This window comes from Poromitra crassiceps, assembly GCF_964638095.1.
Source record: "Poromitra crassiceps genome assembly, chromosome: 4".
Classification (NCBI taxonomy): domain Eukaryota; kingdom Metazoa; phylum Chordata; class Actinopteri; order Beryciformes; family Melamphaidae; genus Poromitra; species Poromitra crassiceps.
This window is the reverse complement of record NC_139626.1, coordinates 1,301,638-1,321,662: the sequence shown is the minus strand read 5'-3', so window position 1 is coordinate 1,321,662 and position 20,025 is coordinate 1,301,638. Positions and strand designations below refer to the sequence as shown.

General features: G+C 42.9%; 1 protein-coding gene across 1 annotated transcript in view; it reads right to left on the bottom strand.

The window, feature by feature from the left end:
* Positions 1–17,149, bottom strand: part of med1 (mediator complex subunit 1) — a 28,495-nt gene extending 11,346 nt beyond the window's left edge. The window contains exons 1-7 of the mRNA XM_083635482.1: positions 17,011–17,149; positions 11,910–12,016; positions 9,115–9,193; positions 4,084–4,138; positions 2,920–3,052; positions 1,774–1,802; positions 1,557–1,628 (exon numbers count right to left, since the gene is read on the bottom strand). Coding sequence (XP_083491608.1) covers positions 1,557–1,628; positions 1,774–1,802; positions 2,920–3,052; positions 4,084–4,138; positions 9,115–9,193; positions 11,910–12,016; positions 17,011–17,131 — 596 coding nt within the window. The 5' untranslated portion in view covers positions 17,132–17,149. The remainder of the gene's footprint in view (positions 1–1,556; positions 1,629–1,773; positions 1,803–2,919; positions 3,053–4,083; positions 4,139–9,114; positions 9,194–11,909; positions 12,017–17,010) is intronic.
* Between the last annotated feature and the right edge of the window lie 2,876 nt (positions 17,150–20,025).

Genomic DNA, 20,025 nt, shown 5'->3' with positions numbered 1-20,025 from the left:
GGGAGAATGTCCACACTGCCACAAATCTGACTTGGGCAAGTGTTCAAGTCGGATGTGTGTGTCCAGACAGCACCACCAACCTATCTGCATCGGTTACGATGGTAACGGCAACTAGCTGCTGAAGGTGCATCCAAACAATCGCGCTCCTGAAAAAGACAGAATTGCTCTCAGCGAGACTCCCCCTGTATAATGTAACCGAGCGAGGCAGGCGCCAGGTTTATTTTCAGCTCTGAGGCACACATAGCGTCAAGTATACCCACTGAACACAACTACTTCTGTTTATAGTCTTCAAAATGAAAGAATACCCTGTCCTGTACTGTATAACACTGAACACGCAGAGCCTCCAGACACGAGGCAACTCAATAAATTCCATAAAATGCTTACATAAATCTAAAAAGATAAATAAATCTAAAACAAAAAACAAAAACAAAAACATGGTGCCGAACTCCTCGACGTTTGGCAGTGCAGCAGCTGAAGCCTGGGAAAGACAGTGATTTTATTTTGGAAGTTATGACCAGACGTGGTGTATTTAACTCTGGCTGGCTTGACACTGCTGCCTGTCCGCTCACTCTGAGGGAGCCGCGCTGCTGCTGAGAGGTAGTTGTGAAAAATAAATGTCAATAAAGCATAAAGTACACATTATTTCCTATTTTCAATGAGAACATGTTTGTTTCTATCTATGAAGTACCGTAAATTCCGCACTATAAGCCGCACCGGAGTATAAGCCGCACCTGCAAAGTTGACTGTTTTTTACATATATAAGCCGCACCGGACTATAAGCCGCGGGTGTTTTAATGTTGTTGTTTTTTTTTTTTTTTTTTTTTTGTGTTTTAATGTTTAATTACCATATGTAAGGGTTCATGCACAGAGGGGATTGTCGGGAAAGAGATGGCTGTTTGAGGAAGCTCCCATTTATTAACATTTCAACAAAACAACATAACACAACACCACCTGTGTTGTGTTATGTTATGTTATGTTGTTAAAAGAGGGCAAGAGAGGAAATTAAAACAGAAGTGGATTTATAGTTAGAAAGAGTGCTAAAAAAAGAGAGATTTTTTTTTTTTTTTTTTGAAAAAATCCATAGATAAGCCGCACCGTTATATAAGCCGCAGGGGCCAAAAAAGGCCAAAAAACGGGAAAAAAGCCGCGGCTTATAGTCCGGAATTTACGGTAGCTCCATTATGAGCGAAGTTTGCGCTGTGTTTCTGCCAGTGTTTGCCTGTCTGCTGTCTGCTATTCAAGCCCCCGCCCCCTGCAAAAGACACTGAAATGTGATTTGGGTGATCAGGCACGTCCGCACTGAAGACACATCAGTCAAAAGCAGATTGGAATTGCATTTGAAAATACCTCCATATTGTGGTTTGGGACAAGTGATACAAATCAGCTCTGTTGCTGTTCAGACTCATAAAACCAATCTGGATACAATCTGGATAGGTTAAAAAAAGGTCACAAATCGGATTTGGCCTGCCAGTCGTAACAGGGCTAGTGTTGAGGAAATCTTCTCAGAGAGCTGATTTCAGGCTGCCATCAAACTGACTTCCTTGAAGTCTACTTACTTGTCTCCAGGGAGCTTGTACAGGTTGACCAGTCCCTTCAGATGTTTGGAGAACTCTTCAAAGTTCTTCTCCCTGATGATAAGCAGGAAGAGGGGCGGTTTAGATAGCTGTCACGTAAATGAAAGTATTTCACACAGGTGTCGGAATAATTCCAAAGAAAGCCTATACTGTATTATTCCATATCATATTATGGGATGTGCGTGCAGTTTTCTCTCACCTTAGGTGCTGAATCAGCTCAGGACAGCTCTGTGACCAAAACATTAAGACAATAATTAAAGACAATACTTTGATGGCAGTAAATATGGTTTTGAAAGAAACAGCAGAAATGTACGAGCAATATAAGGTTTCAACATGATAAAAAATATATAAAAAAAGTTTAACAGACATGGTTGAGCAACAACAACAAAATAATCTGTTTCAATCTTGCAGATCCACCACAGTCAACAACAAATGTCAATGATATAGCTATTTGTGCATAACTGCACAATTGTAAAACATAGAATCATGATTACTTTTCCCCTGCCCCTTATGTGGGCTACACTGAAGCTTTTTTTAAGCTGGCCAAATGATTTTCCAAACCCCAAATGATCATCTGATTTTCCTTTTATTCTTAGTTTTTCCACTTCCTCTCCTCACCTAGTTCACTTCCTTTACCCGACTTCTTTCCTTAGCTTTACTCTTCACTGATTAGTTATTGTGTTCACCTGTTGGCTCCCTCAATGATTTTCCCCATTAATTTCACCTGAATTGGGGCCTCACTCCTTATTTAAATCTGCCCTCCTCAGTTTCATTCATTCCACACCGATGCGAGGGGCAGCAGGGAGGGGCAGCAGGGAGGGGCAGCAGGGAGGGGCAGCAGGGAGGGGCAGCAGGGAGGGGCAGCAGGGAGGGGCAGCAGGGAGGGGCAGCAGGGAGGGGCAGCAGGGAGGGGCAGCAGGGAGGGGCAGCATGGAGGGGCAGCAGGGAGGGGCAGCAGGGAGGGGCAGCAGGGAGGGGCAGCAGGGAGGGGCAGCACTGGTAGGTTTAGATCCTTATTCTTTACACTGTTTATCCTATATCATTATTCTTGGTTTGTACATTGTCGTTCAGATGGAGAACTTTATCCTATTTTGACATGGGCTAATCTGAATTATGTTTTCTCTAATCATACATTTGTTTATCTTCCAGACTACGGCAGCCCATGTGTTTTCTCAATATGTGGTTTTTCTCCATGCTCAATGATTGCTTGCTGCAAATAAACACTGTTCACTTAGAGAAGTTTCCCTGGACCTCATTCCTTTTCTGCATCCTAACCCGATGCCCGTGGTGACAGTCTAGTTTCTGAACCTCCTCCTCCATTACACATAATGGAACTTATACTGACCGCAGGGTTTTCTCCGTGATGAGCCACCTTGACGTCCACTAGCTGGCCAGCGGTGTCCAGCTGCACCTCCACATAGAACATGTCCGATGTGATGTAGCACTCTGTTCCGTTTGGGCTGAGGTGGGAGCCCAGCCTGGCAGACAAACCTCACATAAATTTTCCCTGTACCAGTCTTGTGTTCTATCTGCTGATCACTATCCAATATCAGTAGGGTCACGGGTGCATTTTATAAATGGTTAATTGGCACATTTTCTTCAGCATCAGTATACTGAAGATAATAAGTTTTCCATGTTGGTTGAATAAACATTACATTGGATAAATACTTACTGTAAATTAGCATAGTAAACAGCCGACAAGGCTCTGACTTAATGCAAAAGTTGACCGATAGACACACATCGGCCCTTATTTATCAAGGAAGCTCAGTTTATGAAGGCTCTTACGATAGGGTTTGTGGAGCGTCCCTATATCGCAATCACAGCGTAAAAGGGAGCGCTCATTGATCATTTGGCGGCTGGAATCCATCATCCTTTAAATACCACACCCCTAGAGACCTCGCCCTCTGACTTCATGACAGCGTAAGGTGGAAGACACAAAATGGACACTTATCTGACCTTGAAATGTAATGTTCCAAGTCCAATTGTTTTATTTGGCAGTCGTTGCATTTAGAAAAACGCCGCAATGAAAGAAATGCTGCGGTAGGCTACAGCGCTTCTGCACACGGCAAACTCCATCTGAACTTTGGATCTTTCCTTTAGACCAGTGATTCCTAAGTATGGGCCGTGGAGGTACGGCAGGTGGGGCGCGAGCTGGGCAACCACTTTCTAAAACCATTTTATTTTTATTTTTTATTTTTTTTACGTTGAGTCTCCCGCCTCTCATTCATTTGACCTATTTTCATTGCATATAAAAGGAGCCAGGGCATCCAATATAATGCATTTGTTTTGGTCATGTGGTTTTGGACAACCAATAGAAAGACCATGTCCACAGATGGAAGAAATCTGACTGCTCCTTGCTGCTGCTCTTCTAGTTACTTCCGCTTTCAACATAGTGATTCAATCCATAGTAAAACATGACAAACGCATTGATACAGCTTCAAAAGTGTTTTTCTGCATTAAAAACACTTATATTGTGAATGTGTTATACTGGGGAGGGCAGAGAACTCACAAGTTTTGTCGAGCGATGGACTCTAGACGATCTGTCATGGAGGGCAGAGATGAAACTGAAGAGGAGAGGCAGACAAGAAGAGGAGGGGAAAGGTTATTTGACTCAAACGGTGATCAATATATGGCCCAGTTCTACTAGCCTGGGTGAGCCCAGCCTTCAAGGTGAAGTCACAGACTGTCTGATAATACATGGAGGTCATGTGGAGGCTACAGTTCTACTACACTCCATAGAAACAACATGGCTGCCATTCAAACACAAAGAAATATTTCAAGGTGATGTGTGCTGCCTTCAAGTAACAGTATGGAATCGTATGTCAAAAGGAACACGTTAACACTTTGATTTTGAATCAGTCCCAAACAAAGCTGGTCAGTCCCTTTGGCATTTTTCAGTAAAAGCAAGAGCTTTAACCCAACTCTCAGGCCATGTCTACATTAGGGCGTTTTTTAAGGATCTGCACTTTGTTTGCATCTATTGTCGACACTACCTCTGTTGTTCTGAGCGTCAAACACGAAGACTCCGCTCTCCGGCGGCCAAGGCCGTCTTCATCATCAAAATCCGGGTTGGAATGTGAATGTGGAGAGCGGTGTTTTAAAACGATGCAAGTAACCTACTTGTACAGCAGGTGGCGGTAAGCACCTTGAAGGTGTCAGCGACCCGCCTATAAACTGAGAGAAGAAGAAAGTGTGTCGCACTGTTGACACACTTTTGGTGCGAGTTGAGAGAAGAAGTGCCATTTTGACTAACGTTACACCGTTTCAACATGGATAACCACATTCTGACCTTGGTATTTGTGTTTCAAAGCATTATGGTGGCACAGCGTTGTGGTCTTCTTCTTCTTCGCCTTGGCCGTAGGTGTAGTTGTTGCCCCCTCGATGTGGACTCCAGTACTACACATTGAGGCATGCGCATGCCCAGTGTACGTGAGGCGTCATGTAGCATGTGTCTCGCAGGAGCTATTTAGCTTTAGTGTAGACTGGGAACTGGGAAGGCTTTAACTGCTGCGTTCTTGCAAACGCAGTAATGAAGATGTAGCCTCAGTGGTGTGAGTAGAGTAAGGAATATTGACTGGAATGCTGAGCTCTAAATTTAAGTCCCAATACAGTTTATTATCCGCCTCCCCAATTTGCTTAGTGATGGAAAATAACACGCTGTAATGGAAAATGTCAAGGCATCCTTTTAATGTACCGTAAATTCCGGACTATAAGCCACGGCTTTTTTCCCGTTTTTTGGCCCCTGCGGCTTATATAACGGTGCGTCTTATCTATGGATTTTTTCAGAAAAAAAAAAAAAAAAAAAAAAATCTCTCTTTTTTAGCACTCTTTCTAACTATAAATCCACTTCTGTTTTAATTTCCTCTCTTGCCCTCTTTTCACCACACCGCGGACACTGTGTGCACTGTAAAAATAAACAACGGTGGTGTTGTGTTATGTTGTTTTGTTGAAATGTTACGGTAATACGGTAAATGGGAGCTTCCTCAAACAGCCATCTCTTTCCCGACAATCCCCTCTGTGCGTGACCACTTACATATGGTAATTACTAGGGGTGGGAGAAAAAATCGATTCACCTAAGTATCGCGATTTTTAATGTCACGATTTTTTGGATCGATCTTTTATTCCAGAATCGATAATCGCAAATTAAAAAAAAAAAAAAAAAAAAAAAAAAAAAAAAAAAAAATTTTTTTTTTTTTTTTGGTGCTTGCAGTCAGGCCACTCACTGAACAGCAGGCTAGGCGCCGCCTACTGGTTTACTAGTGGTTTTATTACTTTATTAGTTAGTCTGAAGTAATAATTACACTTCAGGGTTAAAGTGGGTGCATCTCATTGTAAAATTGGACTTCAAACGGCCCAAATCTGGCTTCAAACGGCCCAAATTTCACGCGCGTTGGCCCATATCGGCCTGGCCTGCTTGGTATCTAATGCCCGGCCTGAATTATGATCCCAGTCCGCCCCTGTTTTTAACTATATCGCCCAGCCCTACTCATGATATATAATATACAGTCTCTAGTGTATGATTCAACTTTTCCCATGTTCTAATCTAGTGTAAAAAAGCAAACAAACTGAAAAAAGAAAAGAAAAAAATAAACAAAAATCGCAATAAATCGTAATATCGAATCGCAATAATCGTAGAATCGCAATAATCGTGAATCGCAATATATATCGAATCGGCACCAAAGTATCGTGATAGTATCGAATCGGGAGATAAGTGAATCGGCACAGCCCTAGTAATTACGGTAAGCAAACGGCCACAAGCCCATCAACTCCCTCCCCCGACTACCAGGAGAAAATCACAAACTTCGGCGAATTCACACAAAGGAAGATCAAGGAATATTCCATCGAACCGGAGCAGATCATAAATATGGATGAAGTGCCTTTGACGTTCGACCTGCCACTCACTCGGACTGTTAACAAGAAGCGCCCTGGAGGATTCTTTCACCAAAAAAAAGCTTTGCTCGTTCTCGACAGCATGAGAACGAGCAGTAGATGATCATGAGGTGGTTTTTCAGACGTGTCGATATAGCAGTTTATGCAAAAGTGTAATGGAAACACATTTTTCGCATTTGCACGTCATGTGACCCATATTATCCCTTGGAAAAGGAGCGGAAAATAAGTTTGGTAAGTAAGGTTCGATAGCCGTGTCAAAACCTCCGCAGCAAGTGGAAAACTTTGAAGCAACGCTACCTAGCAGAAAGACGAGTGTTGTGCAAAAGCGTAGCCGGGCAAATTAGATAATGTTTAATGGCAGAAATCGGTCCATGGTGACAGCAGGCTGCCTGTGTGCGCGCATTTGGCACAGCGGCGAGATGAGAGGATGAAAAGCACACACTGGTGCGGTGGTGCTGTCTGAAGTGAATACAGTGACTGTGAGTAGGCTAATACATTGCACACGTTTCAGGTGCAATTATAGAACCAAATCAGCCTTTTCCCCCCTCCATCTCTAAATCGGACCAGTTGTAGGCTATTAGGCTACCTTTTTTCCTCTGCCTGTCGCGCTGACTGCATTCACGCAGCCAGCAACATTTTGCGACTCATTTTCTTTTGAATTGATAATCAGGCTCGTTTATATGCATTGTAACTTCATGTTGGGATTTCCATTGACCATTGGTTGGATTTGAGCATGCAGGGGACGGGATATGGGGCAGATCCCCGTGCGTAATCACTGTGGCAGCTGCTGCAACGGGGAATCACTCAAACGCAACTTCAATGGAAACGCCTACAAGTCGCAATTGTACATTGTCGAAGTTGTAGAAATATCGCAATTCTTTTGCGAAAAACTGTAATGGAAACACAGCTATAGATGAAGAGGAGTTCGTTGGTTTTGAGTGACAATGAAGGAGAGAGGAGAGTGGTTGACGAAGCCACCCTGAACCTGTTCGTTTCCGACACTGAAGATGAGGACTTTGGTGGTTTCAGTACGCAGGAAGAAGAGGAAGACGAGCATTAGTGACTTGACTTCTCTGGTTACAGGTTTGCTGCACATATAGCCTATTGTTGTGTGATTTTGTCTGGGGATTAGTGACTAGGGATGCACCGATCGATCGGCACGTGACCGGAAATGGCCGATTTTCACGTGATCGGCCTCGATCGGTGATCTGTTCCGGTCACTCTAAATAGCCGATTCTGTGAGCCGATTTTCACATGACGTGCGCGCACCCCAAAGCACCGAGACAGGCACCCAGCCACCACACCACACACGCCAGCATACCTTCCTCGTTGTGGATTTTTTTCACCGTCAGTGAAGTAGACAAAGCTCGCAGTTTGTCACACATGCAAGTCGAAAATAAGCCGTGGAGACAGAGATGCGGCCGAGTCCCGCTCGGCTGGAGTCCAGTCAGAGCGGCTCACTTCACCTCACTGGCCCCTCTCTCTCTGCTCTCTCTCCCCGGGAAGCGGTGCTCCAGCAACCCGCCACCGCGCACAGCCGGCTTGGCGAGGTGAACGCGAGCATTGTGTCCAGTATGATAACCATTCCCCGACCTGCTTTTCAATTCCACATCAGCGCTGCTGCCTCAGCCTGTCAAGTCATGTTGTAACGTGACGTGGATACAGGAGAGACTATTTGTTTCGTATTGCAAATAGAACGACATGAGAACGACGGACATAATAATAAAAATGCATCGGACTCACAAGTGTGCAACGTTTTCTGTGCGTGACGATATTTTTTCGGATGGCAGATAAAAATACGCATACCAAACTTCGGACTGTGTGTAAACTCCGCCTGATATTCAGACTGAAGATCGTTACTGTAACTCATAAACTCATTTCCCCTCTACTCAAGAGGACTGGTCTGGAGCCAGTCTATAAACTCCTTGTCCATGGATCATTTTGATGTTCTGTTGCACCTGTTTTCTTTTGGAAAAGTAAATGCATGATAGCTGTGGGATATAGGCTATTGGATTTAATTTAATTTTTGTATTCATTGTATTTGCACAAAAAAGCTCTGTCCAGTAGCCTAACCTGGAACACTTTTATTTTGAGTGTTTGAGTGAGAAGGTCCTACTTCATGCAAATGATAAGAATTGTTTATTTGTTTATTTGGATCCCCATTAGATGTAAGAATTGTTCTATGAATCTTAATTTTTAAACAAAGTTACAAAAACGTTTGTGTAAGCTGTCAATTGTTGTTTTTAGAAAAAAAAATCGGAATCGGCAAAAATCGGTATCGGCAAGTCAGACTATTCAAAAATCGGAAATCGGAATCGGCCAAGAAAATGGCAATCGGTGCATCCCTATTAGTGACCTGACTTTTGTTTTGTTTTGTTGAAATGTTAATAAATGGGAGCTTCCCCAAACAGCGATCTCTTTCCCGACATTCCTCTCTGTGCACGAACCCTTTCACATGGTAATTAAACATCAAAACACCCGCGGCTTATAGTCCGGTGCGGCTTATAGAAGAAAAAAATAGTCAATTTTGGTGCCGCGGCTTATACACCGGTGCGTCTTATAGTCCGGAATTTACGGTAGTCAGCGCGGGACGTCCCAGCTGCACCCAGCTCTCCCCTGTGCCTTGTGTCCTGCGAGTTGGCAGTCTCACCTTTCAGCGCTCTCTGCAGGGTTTCCAAGCAGGTGAGCAGGAGCTGGTGGCCCGCAGCATTCATCACACCGCGCTTCTCCTGGGACACATTGGGAAGAAAACGGGGAGTAAGAGGGCAGTTGAGGAAATATAAAAGTGCACTATCAGCAGGGTTCAATGTTTAAAAAAAATCCACTTGTCTGATCGGACCAGTAGGTCAGCGTTGTATTTGCTCTTAACATATTTTCACTGGCTCAGCAGGGCAAATATGATAATGAAAATATATCTCTCTTGGTTGGTCTTTGTTTACAATCCTGTGGCATATTTATACATATACTGTACATACATATTACATTCTTTATACAGTATAGGTATTTAAAATTAGACAATTTACACCACACGTATTGGTGTAAATTGGTGCAATTCCTTGTACTGTCTGTGTCCATAATACTTAGGCTTAGCCAATAAAGCTGATTCTGATAACCACGTGATAAGTACATTTAAATCGTTTATCGATATAAATGTAGGATACTACTATTACTGACAGGTCATAGTCACAGACTCACAGCAGCAAAATGACCAAAACATAAGCAACAACAACATCAATAATTCACTGAATAAATTTGAAATTTTTAACAGCTCTGTAAAATTCTGGTGTATAAATTGTATAAATTATATTCATGGAGCCACTAGCACCAATGAATAGAAGCTTTCATGTAAATGTAACCAGTTGTAAGAAGAAGAAATATAAGTGGAAAAATTCATGAGGCTCTCCATTCATCCATCTTGCCAGTACACTAATGGGAACTGATAAGGGATTGTCAAGTTGTCAAGTAGCCTTTGCCAACATACAACCTAGGCACTACTAGCTCATCATGATACAACCTAGGCACTACTAGCTCATCGTGGGTATTGAGTGTGTGTGTTCACAGGCACTACTAGCTCATCGTGGGTATTGAGTGTGTGTGTTCACAGGCACTACTAGCTCATCGTGGGTATTGAGTGTGTGTGTTCACAGGCACTACTAGCTCATCGTGGGTATTGAGTGTGTGTGTTCACAGTAATTATCAGTGCATTCAGAATGTGCCAGCTTGAGCCACCTTACTCAGAAATCACCTACAAACGATACAGAACGTATTCATCATTTTCAATGTGAGGAAACTGTTGCTTCTTCCATGAGACACGGCCATTTTGTTTTGGCTTTCTGATTTGAAGTACTTGCTGCTGCCATGTCCACTCCACACAACTCTCTGACTAAAGGATCAATTACACTTCTGCTTGGTGGTGTGGTGTGATCGGATGTGATGCATCAGTGACATATTGTGTCCAATAAAGTTGCAAAAAAATAGTGGTATTATGACATATTCCTTCAAGAAAAACTTTCTGAACCTATATTACCGTATTCTATGATTTATCCTTTCGTTTCTTATGGCAATGTAGTTTGGGCAAGCATGTATAAAAGCAGTCTTTGTTGTATCTTTATATTCCAACAGATTTGGTAGAATGGTCACCAACTCAGAAACAGGTAGGAGGAAATACGAAGTGAACCAATCACTGTTCTTGCGGTCTTGCATCACCCTACGTGGAGTTACATTTTTGGAGAGGTGCACATCTGCACATCAGCTATATCAGCAGCCTCAGCGGGAGGTTAACAGTTTGATGCAGAAGCATAAATTACCCTCAAGTCTGATGCAATCTAATTGGTCAGAAAAAGCACAACAGAGAGAGAGGAGGGGACCAAGGCAATGACCAACCAATCAGCTGTCCCAAATCGATGTCTTACTGCAGTGATACTCAACTTGCGGCCCGCGATAGGGGTTGCAGAGTGGCCCCCCCGACCATTTTCTAATTCACAACTAAAACGTGAAATAAAGTTTGACTGAGCTCCAGCTAAATTGTCAAATACCGCTGTCTGCTCACCACCCAGGCACTTATATGTACTTAACTAACTTAACCTATGTGTGTGCACAAAATTGTCAGACTAAACTCCGGCTGACACCCCAAAAACCTACAATCCGCTACAGAGAAAATAATATGAATGTTTGTTTATTACCTGGTCCCTGGCCGCCTATCATTTTACAAAAGTGGCCCCCAGGCAAAGCAAGTTGACTATCCCTATTTTACTGGTTTCACACAATCAGACAGTCCTTATTGTTGAACTCTGTTATGGCTCGTACACACTACCTGGCGGTCATCAGTCGTCCGTCACTGTGTTTCACACTACACAACGTTGTCTTGTAATCAGGGGGTCTTTTTGGTCGTTGTGGTTTTCACACTATATGACTGAGCTGTGACAGGAGATCATCATCACACATTACAACATATTTCACAAGGATAATCCCTGACGAGTCGTAGTCTTACACCGGCTTTATTCTTTCTAAACACATGCTCACACATTGACGAGTCATTCTCCAAAATTGGTTCAATGTCAGATTTATTCAAGTCAGAGTTGTTAAGTTTACGGCTATCTCAAATATTATTTCGGCCAGTTTGTGAAAAATGGCTTCCTGCGTCAGACCACTTGCCTGGTTAGCCTGCTGCAGACAGCAGACATCACCCCGGCCATGTCTGCCTCACTATGCTCTGCTCACGAGGCTAGATATCTGTCGTTCCTCTGTGACTCGTCGTGAGCACTCACAGAGCTCCCCGCTCGCGTCTGTGAACAGTTCACGCTTAACAAGCAAGTGGCGATTTTCGAGCACCGAGCCAACGTGAGTTGCCTCTGATTGGGGGGGGTTGTCACCGAGCTCCAAAAAGAGCTCGCCGAGACTCGAACAGACTCTTCTCTGTCAGAGAGGGAGAGGTGTTTGTCTTACCATGGCCTGACGCACCACCTTGCATGTCTCCTGCCAAGGCCGTGAAGCATTGTGCTTGCCATGGAGCTTCTCCAGCAGAACAGCCATGCGACTCTGCTTCTCTGCTTCTGAAAACACAAGACACACTTTACATTAGACCAGCGATCCCCAAAGTCCGGACTCCGGTCCGCATCCGGACCCAGACGCCGTCCTATCCGGACCGAGCCCTATAACCTACAAATCATTGAGAATTGTTACATTTCACCAAGCTTTTCTTTTTTAACCGGCACGTGCTTTTCTACCCTTTACGGTACTGGTTTAATCTGCCAGGAAGCGCATAGACCAATGCATGCGCTGTAAATCATCACACGTGATGCTACTCAGCCAATCAAATATCCGATTCGATTCTGCCTGTTCCAGTCGGTTCCAGTGCTGCAGGCGAGAGATTGTCAGTGACACGGAGATATGAGAGAGATATAAGTCAATTCACATGGCGTGCTCAAAAGAAACGAGTAGACCGCAAAAACAAAGATTTCGTTTTAATCCGGAGCAGGCAGACTCTTAGATGTTCATTCATTGTTCTCACGGGCAGTTCAAAACCAGGCAGTATGTCTCATGTGAAGTGCGATGCGATCCTAACCTGTCTGTGAAAGCGCCACACGAGCAAACACACTCAAATCCAGACTGAGGGCACACTCACACATTCACTGCCCAACGGCATGTGACGTTTGTATTGCGAACGATCGACAGACAGACAGACAGACAGACAGACAGGCAGACAGGCAGATAGATAGAGACAGACACTGAGATAGATAGATAGATAGATAGATAGATAGATAGATAGATAGATAGATAGATAGATAGGGAGCTCACTTCTCTCAAGAGAAAAGGTGGAGTTAAGGGAAGAAAAGAAGATTTTCTTTCTCAAATTAAAACACTTTTAAGATGCGCATTTTCCCAAAGCACTCTGTTGTATGTTATTTTTAAATGCAGCCATTATTTTACTTGAAATGAGAAAATAACATGTATTTATTATTAGTGTAGGCTAGTTATTTATAATTAATCCAGTTAAATATGAAATCAAAATAAACATTGTTGATGTTTATTTTGATTTAACAGTCAGTCGTTGACTACATACAGACATTGTACCATTAGGCTACTGCAATTGAAGTAGCCTAAGTTCAATGGCACTGAATCATAACGCAAGCTACTGTACGTTACAATGTTCCGGACCTTCGCTTGAGGACATTTTCTCTAACTGGACCTCTATGAATTTTAATTGAGTGCCCCTGCTCTAACTGGACCTCTATGAATTTTAATTGAGTGCCCCTGCATTAGACAAACGGAAAACATTGTCTAATTTGAAGTCTAATTCACTTATTGCCACCAATGTTATTTAAAGATCTCCCTACCCTCATAACACCAATACCTTCTCCTTCCATTTGCTTTCTAGGAAACACATTTATCTGTAGATAACGTGCAACAACATTTCAACAAGGGATGCACGATAATTATTGGACCGATAAATTATCGGCCGATATATGGCCATTTTGTATTATTTATTATTCCGATAATTACATTTTTGCCGATAAATAAGAGCCGATAATATGAGGCCACGAGGCTTTGTTTTTGCCTCTGAATCTGAGCATATCATTGTCGCACACTCATGATGTCACGAGTGTGCCTGTAGCGCTGCCTAGGGCAAAACAAGGCTGCCGCCAGTATGGCTGGTTTTCACAGTTTTAGATTATCGCAACACTATTGCAATTTGCAATCCATGTCCCGACCCACACGCGTTCCGAGAGGAGGAGAAACGTCTGAGCTGGCATTACATTAAACCAAACATTGCGAGGATGCAGCGGATGTGTTTAGCGTTTACGTTAGCTGCTGTGGCTTCAGGCTAGCAAGTGTTAGCTCAGCTAGTGCGGCCTACACTCAGGCTCGCCACTCGCTCGCCAGACAAACCACCTGTTATGATCAAACAGCCCCACATTCAAAGCACTGCATACTCACAGAGCTGACATTCATATAGAAACTAATAGAAACCCCTTTACCCGAAATGAAACGTGATTGTGTCTTTAACAGGGACTTAGTTTGGAGTTGAGCGTTGTAATGTTAGATATGCAGCTGGATAGAGCCACGACCTGTTTGGAGACCAATAATAAGAAAAACATATGTGCACACATTACCTAAAAAGCATCAGTCAACATTTAGTGTCTTTTCTTTAATCTGGTGGCAGCATTTTTCAGTAAAAAGTGAAACGACACAGATGATGGTTTATAGTAGGGATGTTCATTTTGAAAATTTTCCAAAATCGATAATCGGTGAAAATTAACGATCAATTATCGATTATCGATCATATTAATACTTAGAAAATTTTCAATTTTTTCAATTTTTTTTTTTTACAAAATGAATGCCTATGGCAGAAAATACGAAAGACAACGTGTTCTCCTCAATGAACTCTTTATTTCAATGTGTCTCCTCTCCAACACTGCTGTCCCCGGCGCATGCCGGTGTGAATTTCTCATGTTTAAAACAGTTTTGTTGGCACAAAGGCCCGTGCCCAGCCAGAAAACTAGAGACTATATGAAGCTCCACCTCACGTTAGTCGGCTGTGCAATGGAGTGGGGCGAGGAGGAACGAATTCCACCCAAACCTAGTCCAAAAAAAAAAAAACTTTTTTTTTTTTTTTTTTTAATAATTAAAAAATCGATCCAAATGCCACAGGATCGATTCCAATCCTTAACGATCAATTATCGATTTTCGATAATTGATGAACATCCCTAGTTTATAGTGAAACTTTCCATGCCTGCCCCATTCACTGAGAACTGGCCCCAATGCAAAATTCGAATAGGTCAGTAACATGACAATAAGAGTCTAAATTACTATGCATTTTGTCATTGTGTTTTATCTGTAGAGTAGACTAAGCTGTCATAGGCTTGCCTTTCCGTTCTATAAAAGCCTTTATTGTTTCTATTGACTATAATTGAGTGATACTTTACTAAAACAATCATATATTATAACAGATGTGTTCCTTCTTTTGTGTTTTGTTTTGAGAGTAGTGATCTCATTAGATTTGGTTTTTAGGTCAGAGCTTTGCTCACTACATCTGCCTTTTGTCTTCTTTTTTTACCCCAGGTGTGCATAAAATACAGGCTAAGAACTTATTTTTTTTAATAATTATACATTTTTAAATTATAATAATTATCAGAATATCGTATCGTTATCAGCCAGGAGAAGCCGATATCTATCAGTTATCGTATCAGTTGAAAAAAATCCATATTGTGCATCCCTAATTTCAACTAATGTAGCAGCAAAGTTGAATGCCCTTGGAAGATTTTGGTGTGAGATGAGCTTACGGGGGTCTGGGGCTAAATTCAGTTCCCTGCATCAACTCACAGGTGGTCATCTTCACACCTGAATGAAAATGACAAGGCCAGCATCTCATGCAAAATATTTACCTTTGCATTTAGCTCCTGAATGGGAAGTCATATGTTTGGTTGCTAGTCCTTTTGGTGGTTAAGAAGAACTAGGGGTGTAACAGTTCACCAAATTCACAGTTCAGTTCACAGTGGTGTCACGGTTCGGTACATTTTCGATACAGAATCAAATATAAATGCCAGAGAAATGTCCTTGATTTCAAAACCTTTAATTTATTTTACTTCATTATATTCACAGTCGAGTTAAAAAAAAAAAAAAATTACGACAATGTTTTTAAAATCTTTCGTCTTTTTCATCTCAGTTTTAATTTCCATGATATCCTTGTTCTACAAGGACTTGCACTCTTCAGCAATGACAGATTTGTTCGGTTGGCAATGTGTATTGAACCTAAAGGCTAAAGCCTCGTAACTAAACGGTGGTTAGGTACGAATATGCGTATTATTACACTCCTATTTGTCTTTTTCACTTCCCACTAGGGTTGCCAACAGTCCCGTATTAGCCGGGACATCCCGTATTTGGGTCAAAAGAGACGCCACTTGTCCCGTTTTTAAGGGAAGAGGCATATATATTGCGACCTGTCTGTCTGTCCCCCACCCCCCCCCCCCCCCCCCCCCGTTGGTCCGACCGTCCCGTATTGCTGGGATGGAATGTTGGCAGCCCTACTTCCCACCCAATTCACCCATTTTGTGTCTAAAAGGCAGGAAGTAACACGTGCAAGCAAAACATTAACAAGGGCCGGGGGCACTGGATCCAAATGGATTGGAAGTTGGAAACCCTTGTTAAATGTTTTACTTGCACCCGACCTGTGTTACTTCGTGTCTTTTAGACACATGAGTGAATTGGTTGGCTGTGCAACATTTCATTCTACAATATCTATAGAAAGATCATCACGATAACAACAGTGGAGCCAGATTATCTGCAGATTTGTCCGATTAAAACTAAAACAAACGACAAAACTGTATCGAATCAAGTCACACCACATCCCTAAACTCAATTCAAAACTTTATTCGGGACACAGCTCAGGGGGGTCCATAGTACAACAGACATCATACAAAATATAAATAAAGATAGAGAGAGAGAGATAAGAAAAAACACAGGTATTACAAGTATTGCACCCATGTCAATTTACATACAGGCTAGAGCGCCAGTGGTCCCACAGTCTGGATCAGAACCTGACAGAGCTCATAACAGGAGTCGTTAGTACTGAAATAATACTGTTTTCTGAGACTGACAATCTCAACTATTATCGCTACATTTGAGCAACAAGCGACGGTCAAAGGAATCTCTTGACATGAATACTCACTGTTCTGACAACACAAGCAAAGATTACTTCAGACTTTGGACAGCTAACTAGATAGCTGGCTAAATAAACCACAACAACAAACTACGTGACCAACAACTCGTGCTGTGCAGTCAGTGTCACACGACGTTACGCTCAGTGAGTTATCCAAAGAGATATGCATTTCCAGAACATCTTGTTTGCATTTCAAAACTATACGAAACTAATACTTACATTAACGTTAGCTTTAGTTAACTAACCGTTAGCTAAGCTACATAGCAGGATAGCTAAAGTGTTAGCTTCGTTAGCCTGTCTCTTGGCATGACAAGCCTGGCCATTAACGTTACAATAACAAAAACTAATTTACAAAAAAAAATCAAGTCGCGTAGCTGAGGTTCTTACCTGTTACCTCTTCGGTTTTGGCCCGATCTCCATGACTTTGGCTTCCTCCTTGTTGAACCGAGATGGTATGCTCTCTTGCTGGGCTACTGCTCTGCATAGAAACCCCAGACACCGCCGCCATCTTTCCTTCTCTCCGCCCGGCTCTCCGGGCTTCCGTAGACTATCATCCGGCGGTGTTTTGCGCAAAGCCCTGTTGCAAGGTAGGGTACATAACAGGCACATCAGCAGCATCATTCATGTGCTTGCCTGATTGAGGTTGTAACAGATATTAGATATAACTTTACTATTTAGCCATCTGGCCTGACACTGATTTAAAGACACTCGTATGGATAGAGTAGCTAAGGACACGTTTTTGGTCGGCCACCTTGCATGTTTCATATAATTTAAAACTGAATTTAATGTGTATAACCTACTGAACGACAGAACAGACCTGCCTATATCCACATCTCTTCAAGACCAAACCATGACCAAACCTTACCCGACATGTATTGTATTGGTAACCGCAGTGAGTGCAGTGCATTATGAGAAAAGCAGCAGATTCAATGGACAGATGAATACTCCAGATGGCGTTCGATCGCCACAAGTAAATGATTCATGTTTTGCCAAGAGCAGCCAGGCGCCAAAATCCAAAGGAAGGTTGAAATAATTTACATGCTCATGCACCTCACCTAATGTTAATGGATCTGAAAAGCTGAGCAATGCAGTATCTTGACAGCAGGATGTTTGTGTGTTTGTCCCCCCCTTCAATTTGTAGTCTACTCTGTACATCATTGATAAAACAATTACATTGATCAGTAATTTGGGCAAATAAACAGTGGCTGCATGCATGGAAGCAATGCTATCTATAGATGCCAAAAAATCTCAAACAGCAAAGGCAACTACATGCATGCACCGCAAATGCATGCACGCACCCACACACGCACGCACGCACGCGCGCGGGCGCGCACACACACACACACACACACACACACACACACACACACACACACACACACACACACACACACACACACACACACACACACACACACACACACACACACACACACACACACACCTGAGCCTATTGGACAGCTGAGCCTGCAGCGATGAGTGCTCTCTGGGGAGGATTTTCCCACCAACCATTATGACCTGCGTAAGAGAGGGAGCAGAAGTGTGTGCATGAATACATGTGCATTTGTGCATATATGCAAAGATATATTTGTCAACACGAGTATACACTCATGCACACATGCCGCATGCGCACACACACACACGCACACGCACACGCACACACACACACACACCCACCCACACACACACACACACACACACACACACACACACACACACACACACACACACACACACACACACACACACACACACACACACACACACACACACACACAGGGGATGGCTAGACAGCAATGGAGATGGAGAGGGACCAGATTGGCATGGTCTGAGACAGTAGGCAGACCCACAGATAGACATGAGAAAAGAGGGGAGGTGCCGCTATGTAATTGATGTGCCCACCAGGAGCTTTAGCTGGCTGCCTGGCATGGAAGAGGAGGTGGGCACCGCTGCCAAGACAGCAGTAGGAGAAAGGAAAGGGAGGCCCGGGCCTTGGGGAGCACAGTAGTGGGCTGAAACCATGCCCATCAATCAGGGCCTAGTTCACCTTGCCATGCCAAGCGGGACCCCCCTCTGTGCCGAGGGAAGGGGTGGCACAGGGAGTAAGGCTGGCACAGTAGCTAAACCCTCCCTAATCCTCCTAGCGCGTGTATCACTGCCATGTCCGAATGGCATATACAGTCCAGTGGGCAGGCGGGCCGGGACTGGAGTGAGTGTTCAGACGCTATGTTGAGATACGCATTGTTGTATATTTTTTCGTGCAATGATGGTGTGTAGAATATGAGAAATAAAATTACATATTGAAGATATAAGCTATAACTGTAATGAAATCCTAAGGAACTCACTCCCAAAGGCTCTAATCTGTGAGGTCATCAAGATATAAAATATAATGCCGCAGTATTAACACTGGAGGATGACTTTGTGGGCTGAAAGAAATGTTTGTTTGGATCCAAAAATATATAGGCTGAAAAATGTCACAGCTCCCAAATAATAGTGACATTGTCCACAAAGTCTGTCCCCACCCCCCACCCCTTGATATCACCATCAAGACATTGTTGGCACTGGTGTTTCTAGATTCAGGAAAGACTGAATGTCCACAAATCAAGGCTGAACTGTCCAATATCTCAAAAATCATAACCTATTAATTCTGTTAGGTGGATTGTCACTTCAAGTATTTGCATAAAAGGGTAGTCTTGTGACAAAATCGTTAACAAGCCACAATAGCATATTTAAGTGTAGCATTATTTTAATTGATATTATCATTTTTTGTTCTATACTATGGATTATTTAAAGGTATAGTGTGTAGAGCAATACATTTCTATTTCACTTCTGCTTTAACCTGCATTGTAATGTAGCCTACATTTCTTATATTTGGCCATTTTTTATGCAATTGATAGAGATGAGTAGCCTATGTAGTAGCTGTAGAAACACATGTATCTCATTTCCTCTGCATATTTTGGGTTTGACCACAGGAGACAGAGATGTGTGAACAGCTTGGCAACCTTCCCGAGTGCTTTGAAGTAGTAGACTACCCTCAAATGTTTTCCACCGCATTTCTCTTCTTAAACTCTCATTTTACATGATAGATGTTAATCAAGATATTTGATGCGTGGCTATGAGAGATATCAATGAGACAATGAGAAAACAACACATTTACTAGGCCTGTTTGGTGGTTTACAGGCAGTTTTATTAAGCCGGCTGTCATACGATAGTCCTGAACAAAAGACAAAGCTCTGTGCTTTCACCTATCATACAAGTTTGCGATCAGCGGGCCTGAAGGCTGGAAACGGTCCAGATAACAGTGCACCATTATCAGGACACCGTTTCCGCTTCTCTGGCACCAAGTGCCTTGAAGTGCAAGGGCAGCTGGGAAGACTAGCTGGGAGGGTGGTAGAGGGAGGG